The sequence below is a fragment of the Rhipicephalus microplus genome, chromosome 6 (assembly GCF_043290135.1).
Source record: "Rhipicephalus microplus isolate Deutch F79 chromosome 6, USDA_Rmic, whole genome shotgun sequence".
NCBI lineage: Eukaryota > Metazoa > Arthropoda > Arachnida > Ixodida > Ixodidae > Rhipicephalus > Rhipicephalus microplus.
Window position 1 is genome coordinate 130,724,344 of NC_134705.1, and position 20,971 is coordinate 130,745,314.

The window sequence follows — 20,971 nt, forward strand, 5'->3', positions numbered from 1 at the left end:
CGTTACGCACACAGACGTTCGATTCTTCGCGGCACGGCTGTGTGCAACTTGGAACCAGTATATTGATTGAGCAGGCAACGCTCAGGGAACTCTATTACGCTATCGTGTTTTTTTTTTATTTTTTGAAGGGGAAGTTCCAGAGTCGTCCAAGATTTTATGAAGGTAGCATGATTATTGCTACATTAAGCAGTATTTTTGCGGTGTCTCAGAAAGTTGCCCTTTGTGATCCCCTTGTAGCTTCATGACAAGCACCCCGGGAACGGTATCGATGTGAATAAAACGGTACACGTGTCACTGAAGTAAGCCCCGCGTTTAACGCACAGTGTACCTTGAATATGCAGAGTGCACAACCTACGTAATAATTTATAACTAGTGTACCCACTATACAAAACTCAAGTCAATAGCAATTATCCTAATAAAGGCAGCGCGAAGCAGCTCAAAAGAAAGGGAACCAAAGACATAGTGCTTAGTATTTGTGCTTTGTTTCCATTTCATTCGTCTCCGTTATTTTGCGCTGCCTTTGTGAATATTTATTGCCGAGCTGACCAGGAAACGAGCCTTCTGACGTAAAAGGTTATTTCAGTGATCGTTAAATTGCGCTGCGTTCTCTTATGAGCAAATGTATTCGGAAATCTAGTGGTTAGGTCAAAGGCAGCTATTTTTGTGTGACAACTGGCTGATGACATCGATGTGAGGGTATGCCAGCAGCAAAAATAGCCATAGGCAAACGGGTTTGACCAGCGCCATAAGAAAATGAAAACTTATTTCCCGGTAATCCTGACTCGCCCCACATGTACTTTAAAGATATAAATCAACTATTTGTTGGCAAACGTTGTAAAAGTTGTAAGAAACGCAACTCTTTAAATCAGCTAATGTGTAGCTTTGAAGAGACTTTTCAGCGTGGAAATTAAGGACTCACCAAAAAGGATAACGGATATTTCGTTTTTTTTTATCTCACACTGCACACGGCTGATTCAGGGTGGCTTTAGCAGCTTCCTTTCAAAGGTTACTACCATGTCGCCCAAGGACAGACATCCCCACGTCCTTTCAGCCAATCTTCCTTACTGACAACATTAATGCGACAAGGCTTATTGCTGCGCCGAATGATGCTACCACAGAATACGCGAGAAGGCAAAACTGGTCGTTGACGGTAGCACGTCTCTCTCCCTCTTTTTTGTTCATTTGCACGTTGACCTCGTGCCCAGGCCATCGACGTCTCGTGTACACTCGTTCTTACGCGCACAGAGCATCGTTCTGTGGGACGACGCTTGGCCTCGTCGGAGGGTGGGCAAACCGCCCGCCTGGCCCACCCATCTCCCAAGACGACGACGCCCCGCGAAATCTCGCAGTCAGCCGTCGCCGCAGACGCTGTTCCACTTTCACCGACCCGTCCGGTGGGCTTCGGAGAAGCCCCGTCTCATTTCCTCGCACGAGGAAGCGACTCGCCGACTTTTGAAAGAACCGCTAGCCCGCTCTGCAGCGGAGAAGAAGCTGGGAGGGGAGAGGGTGCCGCTTTTGATTCTCTTGTTGTACACATCTTGTCCAGGCTGTCCTTTAGCGGAGAATGAAACGATATAAACATAGTGCTGAGAAAGGCAGAGTGGAGATTGCTCGCTCTGAGGTATAAGCAGAAACCAGGAGCAGCGCCCAGATCCTTTGGGCGTGGAAAGAAGCATTCGCGCTGTTTCAACTCTTGTTTCTGTCCTGCCCAACCAAGAGGGTGCAGCGACAGGTGAGGTTGGTGGCCCCGATTGTGTGTTTCTTCTTCTTCTACCCTCGTATAGACTGCCTGAGCAGATGCTGCCCTCTCGAAAAGAATCGCTCTCGCCCAATCTTCCTCCTCGTTGGTACCACTCCTGCGATTTGTGTCGTTTGTGTTCCTTGTAGGTTATAAAAAGCCGCGCTGGTCGCCGGGCTTACCCTTTCTCTTTTCGGCAATCCAGTGTGGTCTTGTTTCGGGAGTGCTCTTGGACTGGCCCTGTATAACGCAGGTGTATCGGTGCTGGATATTGGCCGAGTATACCGTCGTAGACGGGCAGCGAGTATATAGCGTCGATTCAACGCCCGTTCAGTGGCCTTCACTGAGTGTCATCTTCAACTACCGAGACATCTGCGCACCAAGATGCTGACCGTGACGTGTCTTCTTATCGCTGGTGAGTTATTGCGCAATGAACAAACTATGTGCTTTGCATTTACGGAAGTTTAGGATATCATTGCTGGATGTTGGAATCTCTCATTACCGTCAGGGATCGCTGCTAAGTCAAACGTCGCGCTTAAGGCCATCCTATTTATAGCGAGAGTAAGTCGAATGATGTACGCACTATTCAGAGCTACATATGTTTGGGCCTGTTCAAATAATTACTAAAGGTAACAAATCTAACCCGCAGAAGAATTGTGCAGATAGCGGAATCAAAGTATGGGCCAATGTAACTTGCCCATTAGTCCCACACATGGCTGAGAAAACGTCTACACTTTTAGCATCAGTAGGATATGCCGCCAATAATGTGGGTATATCTTGCGCTGAGAGGTGCTTCATGTAGCCTGAGCTTTATGTATCGTACTTTGTGTCTCCATGACTCTTGAACAGGTCCAGGGTTCAGAGAAGCCTGCGTTGAAGCTGTCGGCCTAGCCAGTGCTCTCATTGAAGCGTGTATTCGCATAGCATGTATATCATTAAAATTTCGTTTGCAGTCCATGACATTGACGTGATGAGGAACGGTGATCCTATTTTTCACTGGCATATGAAAACAGCGAAATGCTAATATTATTATTAATTACTATCGTAATAGTATGAAATAGTAATAGTAATATGTGAGGCTTTAGGTGCAAAAACCATGATATGATTATGAGGGACGCCATAGAGGAGGGCTCCGGAAACATTTACCATCTGATGCTCTTGAACGCGCACTGGCATCACAGAGTACATGGGGCATCTGCCATTGCGCCTGTATCAGAATTCAACCGCCGCCTTCGGGTCAGCAGCTGAGCACCCTAGCTACTGACCCATCGAGGCGGACAAAGTGAACGAAATGCTGTATCCATAGTACGACGTGCTCGCGTCGTCCAGGTCACTTAGCCTGTTGAAGTTCTTGCACAGACTGAATTAGTGTGAGTTAAATATGACAGACGGAAGTGCACAAGATATATCGCTGCTAGGGTATGGCCATTTGTGAAATACAGGTATAGCACACAAGCAAACTCACGCGGAGACAGACTGGTGCACCAAACCTCGCTTGTATTTGCCGTCGTAAGTAGTTTACCGGTCATTTAGTCCACGAGCCATGACAATTAAGCCAGGGTACTAGGGCGGTTCATGTCTGAAGTCAGAATAGGAAGCTTCCTTTTTCTTCATTGCTATAACTGTCTTCAGTATACGTCCCCAGGAGGACATCAGGAAGTTGACCCGAAAGGAGTACGGCTTCGTTGACATAGCGGTGATCGGTAGTGGTTCGAAAAGAGGTTAGAAGAGAAGTGGTGAGGGAGCGGGGAGCAGAATTGGATGCATGCTGGTTTTGCTCAGTGGGAACGTCGACGTTCGATTAGAGCTTCAACATATCGTGCATATCTGCGAGCACACAAGAGAGCTCAGGCCTCACTACGATTTCTTCAAGGGGCACGGATGGTTCTTATGGGTGGTTTCAGCACTGCGTGACACAGTTTTCGTTTATTGACTCGCTTACGAGCGCTCTCGACTACAGAGAGTGATCTTGGGTAAAAAGCATCAATAGGCTGGGTTGGCTACGTTGCGAAGAAGCTGGCGCAGAAAACGGGAGCTTCTTGTCTGAACATCGTACGTTGCTAACAAACGCTGGTCGATATCCAGAAAATGGCAGGTGATTCTGCAAACTGACAGTTTTGCGAAGAGCTGATGCGAAGATGCGAAGTGTTCGTGTCTTGATAAGGACGCACCTGACTGACTGACCATCTGAAAGCGGTAAGTTGGCTGGCCTAAACTAGATTACGAAGGGCTATTGCTGCTATTTTGGTTTCATCAATACATATTTATTTATTTGCCATTAGAGGAGGCCAGCTCAGGCTTGTACAGGCTGAGTTGTTGCATCGGTTTTTGAAAGCCGCCAGTACGCAGATGCTAACAGCCACTTAACAGCTCTGCCTCCATAGAAGGGCAAGATTCTCCTTCGAAAAAAAAAGAGAAAAAAAAGTCACTCACACACAGTCACGTTACACTCTTGACTGGTATGTGTCTGCCGAAGTGTAACTTATATGTAAGAGGGAATATCAATCAACGTATCCAATGTATTAACGTAGCAGTTCCTTAGATTTCTTTCTTCTCCCAAGGATTTGATTTTTTACTTTTATTGATAAAGTAAAAAAAATAAAACAACTAAGCGTTAACGAACGTTAGATTCAGTCTTAAGTGGCACGGCTGTCAAACGTAAGAGGTTTTTTAACTGTCTTGGTACCACACTCCAAAGCTTTAATATGAGGAAGTCGAACGAATAGTGCGAAATTTCAAAATAGCCCTCTTCGATGATTTTTTTATTGTGCTGTCAGAAAATGTTGATGGTAAATGGACGCCTCCAAAATATTGATTATCTTGCTTTCCGCAAGATGAAAATGAAAGAGCATAGTGTGGTCAAATTTCGGCAGTCGTATATATCTTTTTGAACATTTATCCAGTTCTGCAAACTTTCCGCTCCGCCACCGCTTATAACTCATAAAATTGCCGAATGGTTTGAAGTGAGAGTCAGATACGCAACAGTCAGAGATCAAACGTATCCAGGCTTCATTGAATCTTAGGTCTTTTTGGTTAACAACAACGACAAAAGGGTGTGGCTGTTACACATGCCGTCAAGTGATACGCGACTTCTGATGACTCATTAGTAAAATGGTTGGTCATGAGTTAGTTGAAATGACCGTTCCTGCTGCTTGTCGTAACTTTGGTCAGTTGGTCACTATATTGAGCATGTCATTTTTATTACAGTAAGGTAAACCTGGCCGCAATATTCATTCGCGAAAAATTAGAGCAGCAAAGGAGGGGGCACAAGTGTAAGTGAAATTCACCACCGTCATACTATTTCAAACTATGACTTCATTGTGAGCGGCGATAAGATTGAACGACTCTATTCGCTAGAGCACAGAATGGAACAGTTGAACAGCCAAGTAATTTATTTATTTGACTGCTTCTCTACCGAAGAGTGGTAAGTTGGGCTAGTTGGTAATGTTCCATAGTGAAACTGCGCAAAAAAGTCCGGAAAGACAAAAGGAGAGAAAAGGACAGGCAAATGCAGACTATCAGCTGAAGCGCTATTGCAAGAACGAGGCAATATAAAGGACAAGACAAAAAGTACGAGGGGGCAAAGGAGGAGGAAAAAAAAAAAGAGAAGAGGGACCAAATAAACGAAGACCCAGGCCGCATCAGCCATAGCACGCCATTCGTACAGGACCAAGATAGCAGCTCTTTATCATGTAAGGCAACAAAGAGAACACTGAGGCAAGACTCAGATTCCTTGTGAATGTGCGCGGCCTCAACGGGTTCGCGCATTCTTTAATTCTTATGTCACAACAATACAGATCTATTGCTAAACAACGGTGCGCAGCAACACTTCTTACAGTGGGCTGTTGAATGAAGACCGAGGTGGGCTTCGGTCTTCCCAAATTCGACGAAACGGGCCTACAACATTTTCGCTCTCCATCGAAAATGCAGCCGCCGCAGCGGGGATTTGAGCCCGCGACCTGCGGGTGAGCAGCCGAGTACTTTCACCACTAGACCACCACGGCGAGGAATTCCTCACTTTCTTACTATTCATGATTTACACCTCCTGAGACATTTATGCCTTTCAAAATACTGAGTTCAACCTATCCGCAGCCTTCAATATTAAGAGCACACGTTTTGCTTCGTAGGCTGCACGACTAACTGCAGCATTAAGAAGAGGTAATGGTCGCTGGGCGCCCGGTCTGGGCTATATGTGTGAATGATCGTTCCCCTTAAGCCGCAAACCACTTCACTGAGCCTCAGCCGCGCTTGCCGCCTGTGCGGCTTAACTGTCGCTAAGCAGGCGGACGCCACGATGTAAATGCCGCACGTCGTATCTTTTACCGCATCTCATGCAATTCACATAAACGCGCGCGCGGATCTGAAACTGATACGCAAGCCTTCTAATAGATGGCGCTACATGCCTGAGTAGGGCAGCCGTGTCTGAAATTTCCGCCAGTTTTGTATGTTGAACCGGAAACATGAAATTGGTCGTACGTCAGTGCACTAACTCGCAATCTTGTTTCCCTCATATGCTTTTTGTGTCGCAAAAGTGCCACCTCGTGAACAGAATGAAAATTACAGCCTATCCACGAGGTGAATGATGACGAGTGGGGCGAAGCTCTCTTCAACCCGCTCTCGTTGTAATACGAGTGCGCGTGCGTAAGACCAACGAGGAATTGGCATACGTCAGCGCCTCGTTCACGACGCCCGGAAGCTCAACATCGTTCAGCAGTACGAGACCAGACTACCCGAAATAGAGGCAAGGACGGACGGATGGACAGATGCATGAACGAACGCACGGAAGCACAGACGGACTGAGAGGCGCTTCGCGCCACTCATCATCATTCATTCTGTGGATACGCTGTGACACCGTTTTTATTGACATGCAATGCAGTGCAACTGGCTACTATGACGACTACGACGACACGGGATGTACGACCCACAGCATAAGGAGCGTTACCCCTTAAGCCTTTCTTTCTGACAGTCGTTGAAGTCCCGTTCATTCTGATTTTTGTCAAGATAGACACGTACACGACTCTTTTTTAACTGCGCAATACTTTTGTGCCCGTACTCTAGCTTAGTTTGTGAATGACTTAGCAGAAATTTTATTACATTAGCGTAGACGTATTCACTATCTCACAGTTGCCCGTTTGGTGTCAGCAAAGGGAGAAACAGATGAAGAGGAAGGCCCGAGAGGTTAACCAGGCATTAGCATCCGGTTCGCTACCTTGCACTTGGGTGGGAAGTAGGGGAGAAAAAGAGGGTATAGAGAGAGAGAGAGAACAAAATAAAAGGAAAGCACATGCGTTTTTCTTTTTGGGATGTAAAAAAAAAAGTTGCAGGAACACTGTGGCGGTTCTCTGCTTGTCGTAAACGCTATCACGTGGTTATTAGAATAGTCATTTTCGAAGTCGTGACTCTAGTAAGATTCCAAGACATCGATATTCTTTGAAAACCATTGCCAGCCCCTAGTTGACGTGGCCAGTGCTAGACCCAGCGTGAAGTATTGCTCAAAACGTAGAATTATATTATGACAACAAACTCCAACATGGCACACCCTCATAGCTTAATGTCTGCCGGTTTGTTTAATAACAATCGATACTAAACACACGTTGATAATGATTCCTACAATAACTAAAATCAGCACGCTGAATAAGTAAATTTAGTTTTCGTTTTAAAGTAATGTTTGAACTCGAATTGATCGCAGTGGGTGCCTCACGAAACGGAGTGGTTGAGACCACTCCTGTTTCTGTTGCTTGCCCGAACCAAACGCTATTAAATGTAGTGAGCGAGATAATGGGCCGAATGCTAATTACGAAGTTGAAAAAAAAACAAGCACCACTGTTACAAGTGAAACCGTGGGCCGCAAACGAAAGGTCCACGGGCCACGTGTTTGAGGCCCCTGTCCTAAACGGATGGACTCGGTGAACAAGCTCTACGATCGCGTTTTTAAACACCATGGCTTAACGGTGTGGTTAAGTGTAGTTAACTTCTCGAAAATTAGTTGATACCGCGTGTCAGTCGTTTCTCTTGCAATGTCGTCGCAATTATTAGGTCATTATGTCTGGACACTCAGTCACCTTCGGTTTCGCCTTCGTTCCGGTACGGCGAAAAAACGTAAACTTTGCCCACAATACAAACACTGGCGACAAACCTCGCGTTCCGAAGCAGAAGCGTTTAAACCAATAAGATATCCTGAGCCCACGTCAGGGCATTTAGGATTCAATGGACAGGCAACCAATTCTCATGGTACGTGTTTTGTTAAGCGAATTGGATAGTTTAGAGGCAAGACCGTCTAATCACACAATGGTGACACGGAAGAAACGCGTCAAACGTTCATAAACAAAATTTTTGATCTCTGGCTATTATGGAGTCGTGTACTCGTGTCATATGCTACAAGCAGGAGGGATGTGAGTGCCAGAGCACTTCGTCGCTTCGTGCCCGGCGGTCTGCGTCGTATGCGCGCACTCTGCAGGCATGCGCCGCGGTTAGATATGTACCACTATTCACAGCAGAGGCAACGCCGATTTTTAGGGTGCGACATTTTTTACCTGGAACGCAGAATAGGCTTATTCATATGACTAATTGATATGCGGGCTTTAACGTCAGAATAGAGTAGAGTGGAGATGGAAAATACTACATATATCTTACTTTTTGCGCGTTCACTATGCCAGGAATGAAAGTCTCTGACTATTTTATGTGCGTACACCAAACTGAACGACTCCATAATCCAGCTTCAAGATCACATGCCGATTTCTGTGACTCTTAAACGCGATCTAAAAGTACAACTCTTATTCGGCGCGTGAAAAGGGTGCTTGAATCTGTCGCTTTAATTAGTCGTCTTTTCATTTCCACAAGGATCCAATCGCACGTTCTGGTCAGTTGCCAAGTCTAAAGCGTTGACGGGGACAGACGAAATTATCTCGTTTTCGCGGCGTTACGACAAGCACTCAAGAGGACAGAAGAACCGATCACTCCCTAGGTCACCGAAGCAAAATTTTGTGGTATTTAATAGCAAACTCCCACGTAAGATACTTTCATTCTTTAATCGCGGAGGGCCAGAATTAATGGACTTTCCAACCGCGGGGTTCTTATTCACCGGGGCTCTTGCATTACACGTCATCGAATGGTGGACAACGTGATGCGCAATAAATTTCTATAAACCGTGCGATGCCATATTGCGCGTTAAAGAAGAATGGTCATATTATAATATATGCATGAATCAAAACCGCTTCTTTGCAACCAGAAGAACATAATTGTAGCCACTGTGTTGCCACGGCAAGTATATACGAAGAGGACATGTATGAAGTTTAGCGACCTTTCGCGGTACCAGCAGTTAAAGACTAGATTGATTGATGATTGATATGTGAGGTTTAACGTCCCAAAACCACCATATGATTATGATAGACGCCGTAGTAGAGGGCTCTGGAAATTTCGACCACCTGGAGTTCTTTAACGTGCACCCAGATCTGAGCACACGGGCCTACAACATTTCCGCCTCCATCGAAAATGCAGCCGCCGCAGCCGGGATTCGATCCCGCGACCTGAAATAAAGACCATTGCCGATCTGTGCAACCACATTGTTTGTCAGAATTTCGTAAGGGATATGCTCATGACAGCCCCGCCGCGGTGGTCTAGTGGCTAAGGTACTCGGCTGCTGACCCGCAGGGCGCGGGTTTGAATCCCGGCTGCGGCGGCTGCATTTCCGATGGAGGCGGAAATGTTGTAGGCCCGTGTGCTCAGATTTGGGTGCACGTTAAAGAACCCCAGGTGGTCTAAATTTCCGGAGCCCTCCACTACGGCGTCTCTCATAATCATACAGTGGTTTTGGGACGTTAAACCCCACATATCAATCAATTATATGCTCATGAAAAAATGGCGCAAGAGTCGGAAAGCAAGCGCACCATTCAAGCGCTTCCAGGCTTTGTCCTTAATGACTGTCAGCGGGCACGTGGGCGACCCGTGAACCGGAAGTAGTTCACGGAAGTAAATTGGTGGTGTGTCCGACCTATGGCAATCGCGACTGGTATAAGGTGGTGCGTTCGATTTCGCCCCGGTAACTCATAGCAATTTTCGCCGCTTATCATGTACTCGTTTTACCGAAGTGTTTGTTCCCGATTGCTTCGCCGGAGAGCGTTTACAGCTTTTGAAGAGTGCGGGTGCTGTTGTGACCCAATTGACGAATTGCAGAGCTAGGTACTCCAGGGCTTCAGTTGCAAATCTCTGGTGCTTTTGTCGACTTTCTTATTGAATTGAATTCAGTTTATTTTCTAACAAGTTCGCGAGAATTGCCAGGCAAAAAAAAAAAAGCTACATTGAGTAGTTTGAGTCTGGCCACCACATACTCCGGGCTCTTTCAGAGTGGTCGAAAATAAGTATGCGCCATGTGCATGATGCATCAACCAAACAAAACAGTAAAAACAGTAAACAACCATGGTCAGTAATAATGAACAAAGTTATGTGGAGCAAGGCTACGAAAGAAGCCTATGGTTATAAAGCTGTAAGTCCCAGGTACCTCTTAAAACGCGAATAGTTGACTCCAGAGTAAACTATTGTGCCTGTTGTCATGGTGTCTGCGAGCCACGCACCAGAGAGTTTTTTCATCCGGAAAATTCTATATAGAACGTGTTCCTTATTGCTCATCTCCTAGACTACGTGCTAGCCGGTAATGGTACCACGAAATAACTTTGGTATAGTGGAGTCAATTTTCCAAAGGCACCTCAGGTTTGCTGCAAGCATCGCTCATATTTCTGTTTTCCCCTCTTGTGGAACTACACACGATTGCGAAGAAAATAGGTGAGGAAAAAAAAAAAACAAGTGACATAGAGAAACGAAGTAACAGCGGTGTGCTCTTTCGAATTGTTTTCATGGCCTTGATACGATTGAAAAATACGTTCTGCGTATGACCTCAGAGAAAGTAACGTAGTAAGTAAGAAGCAACATAAATTAGTAGCAAAGAAAAATTGGCGTAATGTTTTAGTTGAAATATCCGACTTTCAAACAAAGCAATGATGACCAGTAAGCGTGAAATTCATAAATAATAATTCAAATTTGGGGTTCTTGAGTGCCGAAAGCACAACGAGTTTAAAAAACACGCCGTAGTGAGAGACTTCGCGTTCTTTTTGACCACCTGACGTTCTTCTGTAATGTGAGCCCAAACCTTTGTTTGCATTCGGTTTATTGGATTTCTACCTATTAAAGGTGGCCGCCGTGGCCGCTGATCATGATACACAAGATGAGAAGCATCACGCCTGAACCACTAAGCTACCGCGGAGAGCCTAGGCGTGCGGGTTGATTCATTGATGTTGATGACAGCAACTGCTGCTGTATTTCGCCTACACGCACTTTGTTTTTATAGAACTGATTAAAATACACAACTTTTGCGTCGTCATTTTGTACGGTTGGCCCACAGATTGCGCCACAACCAACTTGTCATAGAGCGTCTCCATAAAAGCCATGTTGCTCATATCAAGTTAATTAAATAGAGAATTAAACAACTTGCGGTGTATCTTCTGAGGAAGAACAAAAACTAGAGAAAAGGGAATAGTTCTAGAAGCATAAAAAACAAACTCTCCCTCTAAATATGATGCGGCACTCAGGCATTACATGTAGAAAAGCAAGGAATGTTAGAGAAAGCAAGGAAACATGTAAAAGTCAGTTGTCAAGCGTAATATAATTAAGCATTACTGGACAAGTGCATCACTGCACTTGTAAAATGACACGTATTAGTAAAACACTAGCTATGAGTGCTCCACGCTCAAGCATAAAGGAAGGAAACAATTATAGACGGGGTACAGTGGGGTTTCCGAAAAAGACAAGATTAGATTAGGAATAGTAACCGGACATAGTTTTATTCAGTAAAGAGAAAGAAAAAAGAATAGGGAAGGCAGGGAGGTTACTCCCCGGTTTGCTACCCTGCGCTGCGGATAGGGGGATGGGGATTAAATAGAGGAAGAGAAGAGAGAAGGAGAGCACTTTAAGCACAAATATGTACAGTCAGTCAGTCAGTCAGTCAGTCAGTCAGTCAGTCAGTCAGTCAGTCAGTCAGTCAGTCAGTCAGTCAGTCAGTCAGTCAGTCAGTCAGTCAGTCAGTCAGTCAGTCAGTCAGTCAGTCAGTCAGTCAGTCAGTCAGTCAGTCAGTCAGTCAGTCAGTCAGTCAGTCAGTCAGTCAGTCAGTCAGTCAGTCAGTCAGTCAGTCAGTCAGTCAGTCAGTCAGTCAGTCAGTCAGTCAGTCAGTCAGTCAGTCAGTCAGTCAGTCAGTCAGTCAGTCAGTCAGTCAGTCAGTCAGTCAGTCAGTCAGTCAGTCAGTCAGTCAGTCAGTCAGTCAGTCAGTCAGTCAGTCAGTCAGTCAGTCAGTCAGTCAGTCAGTCAGTCAGTCAGTCAGTCAGTCAGTCAGTCAGTCACTGAGGCCGGGAACTCTTCTGACCAACATGAATTCACCATTGAGACATACGACAGGGAAATAGTGCACCTTGGAGAAGGTGATGGACGATCCGTGGGGACTAGTGAAGCGCTGAAAACACTGGATTGAGAACCTCCAGCAGTGTCAGGGCCGTTTGGGCTGACGGAGTATTTAGCTATTTCAAAAGCATAAATATGGAGCCTCTGAGATATCGTAGCGTCTCAGGGATGTCCTGGTCTTTCTCAGGCATGACATGGTTAACTAGTGCTGTCGTTGACTCGGTCAATGTTCGCTCAGTCTGCTGCGACCGTTCGATTCGCTGTGGATTGCACGCTGGCTTTGACTGTGGTTGTGGTCCTGGCTGTAGTATTGGCTATGGCTGCAGCTTTGGTAATGATGGCCAGTTATCAGTGTCCATATGCTTTGTTGCGGTGCTGTCCTCATAACTTGGCGCGGACACGTATGGTCTAGGAAGCAAAGGAGGTCGTGTCACCTGTGAACGACGTGTCACAGAGTTCCTTGAACCATTACAGTGTCGGGAGTGCCGCATGCTGACGACAGCAACAGCTTTCCGACAAGACGACTGGTCTCGCACCATCTGCTTAAGACTGTCGTTTCGTTCCTGTGTCTTGGAGCAGTCATTTGACGAAGCGTCGTGGGACCCAAAGTAATTGCAGCAGTTGAGTACCGTGGCGGCGCTGGAGTTTGTAGCGTGTGGTTCGGCGCTGAGCGAGCGCATTATCGTGCTCTGGCAAACGGCGCCCATGTGTCCAAACCTCAAACATTTGTGGCACTGAAGTGGCCTTGGAATAAACGGTCGTACAGGGTGCCGAGAGTGGCCCACCTTGAGACGCAAAGGCAGAGGTTCTCCCTTGAATTTTAGTTTTATACAGCGAGATGTGCCCATGCGAGACTTAGGTATGATATTGATGGCATCAGCCACTCGTTTCACAAGACTGGTCAAGTGTGTGTTCGAAACAGAAATGTCGACAGCCTGGATGACACTAGTAGTGGTACCACTGTTCAATGGGATGTATGAGCGAACTTTTATGCCATCAAATTCCGCAATTTTGCTCAGTGTGGACAGAGTAGCGTCATGTGCAACGTCTATATATCAAGAAAATTTTTTCGTGAGTTGAGTCTCAAGTCTGTTCCTTCGTTTGGTACCGCCGCCTCGATAAGCACCGAGACCGGTTGTCTATTGAGTCGCCTCAAGTTATCGGTAGCAAAGCTCTAGGTACAAAAGTAATCGTACTGACTGCGGTCTTTTGAGTAGTTGTCACGGTAGACTTGCTTGAAGCCAGGGGATCAGTGACGGCCGGCACAAACTAGAACACCATGGACACAGCTGATGCAACTTGGACTCCATTGCCGAAGTCGCAGGGACATGCGGATTCACAGCGCACCTCGGCAAGAGTGAAACCCGAGTCTTTGATTTACAAGTTCTCAAAAGAAGACAAAATAATCCTGATAGTTCATCGATTTCTGTTATACACACTTCGAGTGTTCGTCGGCAGGCGGAAGTCACCACACGATGAGTCTGCACAACAGGTACTAGATGTTCTACATCCAGGGCTTGCAAGCTTTTCGTAAGCACCATGACCCGACGATATACAGCGGAGCGTGTTATGCCTGAAGCCCTGCGTCCACTACTGTCGATCGCCGCAGTAAGCTCGCGTGCCCCCTTTTCAGTTACTTTCGTTCTATCTCTCCATCTTTTTATCTAATCCCCTGCCCTCAGCGTAGGATAGCGAACCGAACGCTCGTCTTGTCAACCTTCCTGCCTTTCCTCTTCCTCCTCCGCGTCTTCGTTTGGCACATATAAGGAAGAAAAGACAATCCTTTCGGGTGATACAAGCACGCGATCTTGCGACAATGGAGGAAATGCAAGGGTTTCCTAGAAGTGGCATCTTTTCCTCATTGTTTCAAAGAGTGGTATAGAGGCAGCTACACAAATCTTTTCGTAGTAGCACATGGGCGTTGGAAAGCGGCCAGCCAAATTAACCATTTCATGCGGGTGACCATCAGCTGTAACCGGTATGCTGAAATACAGGGGCTAGTAGGGCATGAGTTTTATGCTACTGCTCTGCTGATTTGGTTTGTGTGAACGCTTTGCTGTGGTAATAAATCACTCATTAAAAAAACTAATTTATTACTGACATCACCACAGCGATGTTCTTCCCACAATTTCTTCAGGAGTGGACATTTTGAGTGTGGAAGGGGAGGCGGGGGTGGCGAAATAATAAGTCTAAGAATTTCGTGATAAAGAGTGCTTACCAGCGCAAACGACGGTACAGGAGGGGACAGGAAAAGAAACGAGACAGAGTGCTGTCTCGTCTCTTCTCCTGTCCCCTCCTGTACCGTCGTTGGCGCTGGTAAGCACTCTTTATCATGTTATACCAACACGCCCAATCCTACTGTCTCTAAGAATTTCGACTGCAGGTACACATTTGCGCACAAAAACAGGTACAGAAAAACGAACACAAATACACGAACGAAGGCCCACCTAGTAACAATATTCTGGCGGAAAACATTACCTACCCTATCCGCAACTCTTAGCGCGCGGCCAAAAAGCTCCGAGAATGAAACATTCGGCAGTGTCGGAGCGCAGTATACGCGAAGAATGTGTAACGGTGGATCTGATTCATAGATGGGAAAGAGGGTCACCATTACATATGAGTATTTCAGTTGGAGGTCAAGGTCAACCATGGTGGCAGTGTAGTTTTTTGTGGACGCAAAGACGAGACGAGGGGTCCTGTTGGAACGTCGTATAATTTTGCAAGGTGGTGCCCTTTCCTGGCTTCTGAAGTGCCACAACGGCGGGCCTTCGAGTAAAGGTTGGAATGTACATCCGGAGGTTTGCCCACTTAGTACGTGACCGGAGTCTTCGGCAGTTCCATTGAGTTACTAGAGTGGGCGAAGCCAATTTAGACCAGTTCTTAGGAGCGAAGCTTCTTACGACGCTTCTTACGGCTCGCACGATGTCCGTTGTTGCCGTCTCCGTACGTCTTCGTGAACTGTCCGTGTGCCCTCTGCCCGCATACATCTACACGTTCGTCAGTGCATTTGTCTATGCGTCTGTTAGTCCGTACTTCCATCCGTCCCTCCGTCCAAAGCGTGTTCAGTGAAAATCTGTGGCCATTGAGACGGGGTCGGTCCGAATTCAACGCGATGCGCACGTCCCTCTTCCTGCATGATTGGACACGCAGGGAGAAGCGACGCTGTGGAAACAAAACGCGAGCGCTGCAGATGATGAAGCGAATGGTGGTCATCAGCATTTGCTTCTCGGATCAGCTGTCAATTTTATCGCAAATATTTACCGTCTCCGTAATGCTGTTTTTGGGCTGAATTGGCAACGCGTCCTTCGTGTTCTTACCAGCGTTTGTCAGCCTGTACAACATCCCCACTAAAGCATCGTCTCGTAGCCAGGAAGCAAGATTTAAGAAAACAACTTTTTGGAGTAAAAAGTTTGCAGCAAATAGCCATCCCCGATATTGGCTTTATGAGTAGCCCAGGCAGTCGTTCATGGCTTCCCGAACAAAATATTTCAAAAAAGCACCCATGAAAATTGTAAGTTTCTGAATCTTGTTTATCCTTTTTTTTGACGTCGTGGGTAGAAAGCATTCGCATGGTTTGGTTCACTTAATGTTGAGAAAACACAGGCTCGTGGAAAACAATGTTGGTGCAAACTTAAAAGACGTCAAAAGAAGAGACTCGGAAAAGCGCACTTTTCCGAGTCTCTTCTTTCGACGTCTTTTAAGTTTGCGCCAACGATGTTCTGCACAGTTACACACTAACTAGCCCGACAGCATACGTTACAGGCTCGTGGCCTAGTGGTCGAGGCACTCGTTTTCGTCATAGAAGGCACCCTGGTTCAAGGCCAGGGCCTGGAAAGAAAATGCAAGCCAAGCTTGTATTTGCCGACCGGTGAAGCTGGTGTACGAAGAATCCTTCTCACCTACAGCCTCGCGCGCATAAGAAATATTTTGCAGCAAAGGGGTGGGTTTGGGGGAGTTGGCCTGGGTTCATTTTGAAACAGCGCAATAAGACCAAAGACACAGAACACTTTAGAATGCGAGCGCTTCCCATATGGCTACCCACTGTGCCACATGCGGTTGCACGACCGCCTTTGTTAGACACGATGATTCTCGCATAAGAGAGATAGCGGAGCTTCCACTATCTGCGAAAATGCCGACAAATCTGTTGGCACGCCATACATTGTGTTTCTCGATTGTGAGTTCACTCACCTGAAAAAAGCGGTAATGATACTACGAGCCCTTAGTCTTTCTGTCAGGATCACAGGTACCGTGCGAATGTTTTTTGTATCCGGTTTTCATGTCTTTGCTGCTTTGTTCAAGTTCTAGTGTGTTTGCGTTTACGGTTTAAAATTTGGAAATGCTACTGCGGCCTATTCGACCTTCCGTTGAAGCACTCCCAACTCTTGCCGCGGGAACTTGCGCCTTGACAGCGATGACTGCAGCGACCTTAGAAATGCGGAAGTGTGGGGAAGAGGGGGAGGGGGTGACGGTGCTCCCAAAGCCACTCTACCATCGAAGTCTTTAGTCACTTCCGGGTGCCCAGTAAAGTTGCTATACTCCGCATTTTCGCCCACGGGCATATACGGGTTTCCAATGGAATTTTTTTTATTTGGTTTAATTGAAGAACTACGCGTATATGAACTTGCCTAATATGTACTGATAGGCTATTAGGTGAGTCATCATTTGACGAGAAGCAGCGCACTGAAATCCGCAAAACACTAGCACATAAAAAGACGCGAACACGCTTGCTGTACTGCAGCTGCTGATTTCTTTTCGAAAGACCCAACCGTGCGCCGGGTTCTCTCAGTGGTTAAAGCCTCGCTTTTCCGAAAAACCCGACTTATGCATGAGAACCCGCACATGCGCCCTTACAACAGTGACAACGATAGATAATACATAAACCAAAAACAACTGTAATATCTCGGCTCTCGATAAAGCATCATATTGCCGTAAAAGAAACTAGTTATCGACAGAGTAGCAATTACACACACACACACACACACACACACACACACACACACACACACACACACACACACACACACACACACACACACACACACACACACACACACACACACACACACACACACACAAAACGTCGCTTAGGCATAGGCATCTTAGCAGCGCACCTTCGGGAGTCCTGTATGCGTGCTCCAGTGAACTACGCCATGAGGGCGGTGTGCTTCACCAATTATTCCACCACCACCACGTACGAACTCATAGAGGCTAAACAGAAAAGCTTCTAAATATTAAAATTCATCCTGCTCCACGACCATAACTCGGTTCCCGCCAGTTTATCGCACGCGGCAGCAGGACGCCAAGCATTGAAGCGAGCAGCAGGTATCAACTCTCGACTGAAATTTAGCATGTATAATAAAGAGAGCATGTTCTGTTGTTTTAAAAGTTGGGTTAAATCAAAAATAAGATCTACACATTCCTTTAGAAGATGTTCGCATTGGCATAGTATCAGTCGCGTTGTTTTAAAGGAATAGCGCCATGACATTCAAAGTTTATTGGCGAAACCGGCAACACAAACGTGGCCGTCAGAGAACGCGTCTCTTTTGAATGTCATCGGCGTATTAGAAATATCCTTCTCAGTGTGTGCTCCACTTCCATTTCTAGTACTTGTACATGTAGTCGAACTGTACGTGGGGAAATCGTTACCCACTTTTTCTACCCCCCCCACCATAGCAGAGTATCCTATACTCTAAACAGTTACCCACTTTCTCTACCTCCCCCCCCCCCACACACTGTCTAGCGGTGAGCTCTCCCATAGTAGAGTACCTGGTACTCTTAATCGTTACCCACTTTTTCTACCCCCCCCTTACACTCGGGTATCAGTCATGCCCAATTACGGATGTAATTAGTACTCTCAATCATTAACCACTTTTTCTAAACACACTCGTTCGCCCAAGAGACGGTCTATTTCTCTCCCTTAGTAGAGTATCAAGTACTCAAATCGTTCACCAGTTTTCTCTAAACACGTGTGCTTATTTTCAAAATTGCAATAGCAGCAGTACGTGTTGCTTCCTCAGAAACTTCCAGTAATGTCAGTTATCACGCTCTAGAACAAGAGCACGAATCTTGTTTTTTTATGATTCTTCTAGAGTGATGAAAAACTTTTTTCTGCTTTCAGGATAACAACATCACAGCATATCCACGGACTGAATAAGTGGGGCGAAGCGTGCATCTCTACGTCCACGCTTCCGTTCGTCCGTTCGTTCTTGCTTCCGTGCGTCCGTGCGTCCACACGTGCGTCCATCTGTGCATTCGTCCGTCCATCCCTTTGTGCGTCCGTCCATCCGTATGTGCGTCCGTCCGTCCATGCATTTGTCCGTGTGTCCGTCAGTCTCTGCGTCCGTCCGCGCGTTTGGCCGTCCGTCCGTCCATCTAGTGAACACTCCAAGTGCCACCGTCTCGCATCTTTTCGCAATATATTCATCATACAGGAGTACCGCCATCCAGCGGACATTCTAAGAACTAAACGAGAGGTGGCTACCTACTACTACGACGACAACTCACGGACGCAGGACCCATGGCCCGAGGAGCTTCGCCCCTAAAAAGGCTCCTAAAGTTGCATGAGGGATTCTTTTAATTTTGTGCGTGGATTAGAAGCGAATATAGAAAAACGTATGACTAGTCCCAGAAAGAAAAGTGTTCAAAGTGTGCGGGGTACTTGCAAAAGCTTTTGTTCCCTGCCAGAGCTGCTTGGCTGCGTCTGCGCAAAAAATAGAAAGGTGTCCAGGATCTCAGATTCTAAACGGTGAAAGGGTCTGTTGCTTAAACCACGCGGTCGGTTGCACATAGTTCCCTCAGAGTAGTCCATGAGCAGCGAGATTGACTAAAGTGGGCACTTAGCGGAAAGCGAACGAAGCCCGAAGTGTCTTTAAGGATTTCAGTAGAGATGGGTGGGAGGCGGCCCTGTCCAGTGCGGACCGGGGGGTCCAAGAGGCCCTAGTGGTCCGCGCAAGGACCAGGGCGCAAGCCAATGGGGACAGGACTAGGGACTCCACTCATTGCTCAATAGGTGTAATGAAGTTTTTCATCTGGTCCGTAGCCGCTACAGCACGTGTTCATTGTGTTCGAGAATTAACGATGGACGTTGCCGTGGGCGGTTCCGTCAACGTTGAGGAAAGTCATTATTTCCTTTTAGGGGCGAAGCTCCTTGAGGCGTGGGTCGGTCGTCACCTGTATGTATGCATGTATGTAGTAACCACCTCACAGCATATCCACGGAGTGAATGATGATGATTGGGGCAAAGCTTCGGAGGCTGTTATCAGCAAACCGTGAATCATCCACTGGCCGCATCCGTCCGTCGTCTGCCTGTCTGTTTGACGCACGGACGGACGGATGGATGAACGCACGAACGGACACATGAACGGACGCACGGTTGGACGCACGGATGGACGGATGGACACATAGACGGACAGACGCACGGGCGGACGCACGAATGGACGGACGGATAGACGGATGGATGGACGCATAGATCACTTGCTCCATGCAAGTGATCTATGCGCACGTACACACGCACGGACGGACAGATGGACGTTTCGCTTCACTCATGATCACTTGCTCCATGCATACGCTGTGATGTTTTGTATTCGAAGTTCGTGAAGTCAATCACTATTTAATAGCGAAGCTCAGCAAGCTGCCATAATTATGACATATGAGTCGTTAGTTCACCACAAGTCCACTCATCCTAAACGGGTATTTGCCACAGAAATAAGGTGATTACACCTACTTACCACTGTTTCAGAAAAAAAGTTCGCGTGGTCCTAGTTACGACCACAGGGACTTATACTCTGTTGTGGGTAACTGCCGTCGTTGCTATGAAGCTGCCGAGACTGATTCGAAAAAAGCTGCAGTCGCTTGATAACGCAACACAAGCTTAGACATCGAAGGAGGAGAGAACGGCAAGAAATGCTGTTGACTCGAGACGAAACCACGATTGATGTTTGTCATGGCAGGGACGAGCCCCATGAGTCTATGAAAGCAGAAATCGGAAGGGATTTCTGTGATCATGACTAGGATGAATACGATGACTAGGTTGATTAAACTTTAATAATAACAATAGGAGGAGGAGGAGGAGGAGGAAGGGAAGAAATGAAAAGCAGAGAGGTCAACCAGACGCACGTCCGGTTTGCTACCCTGCACTGGGAGAAGGGGTGAGGGGATTAAAGGAGAAGAGAGAGAGAAGTGAAAGGCAACGTGTGTCTAGATGTGACCTTGTCCATTGCACGCTTATAAGTGGTCACGTAGTCCGGTCGTCTTTAGAAAACTTAGCAGTGCTCGCGTCGCTTTGCTGGCCTGCGACGCGTACAGCCATGAAACAAGGATCTTCTCTTCGGAGAAAGGTCTACTGTCTAGTGTCTCTAACGTTTCGCGTAGCAAGTTGCGTTCGCTCGAAAAACGTTCACATCCATGTCGGGAACTTGGCTGAGCGACCCCAGTGTCAGGAACCGCCGCCTACACAAATTGGACCCATTGAGAAAGCTCCAAGTTCTATCGGACCTCTCCCGCCAGGATGCAACTTTACTGTGCCGCCTGTGGTTAGGAGTAGCTTTTACAAAGGCGTACTCCTTTCGCATAGGAATGGCGGATAGCTCCCGATGTGAATCGTGTGACACTGACGAGACAATAGAACATAATACCAATAATATTTGCTGGGGTTTATCGTCCCAAAACCACAATAGGATTACGAGAGATGCTATAGTGGAGGGCTTCGGAAATTTCAATCACCTGGAGTTGCTGAACATCTAAATCTATTGGCACTCAGGCCTCAAGGATTTTCGCCTCGATCGAAAAAAA

At 46.8% G+C, this 20,971-nt stretch overlaps 1 protein-coding gene across 1 annotated transcript in view; it reads left to right on the forward strand.

Annotated features, from left to right (window-relative positions):
• The first annotated feature begins 1,935 nt into the window (after nucleotides 1–1,935).
• LOC119168461 (uncharacterized) overlaps nucleotides 1,936–20,971 on the forward strand; it is a 49,414-nt gene continuing 30,378 nt past the window's right edge. The window contains exon 1 of the mRNA XM_075866589.1: nucleotides 1,936–2,153. Coding sequence (XP_075722704.1) covers nucleotides 2,123–2,153 — 31 coding nt within the window. The 5' untranslated portion in view covers nucleotides 1,936–2,122. The remainder of the gene's footprint in view (nucleotides 2,154–20,971) is intronic.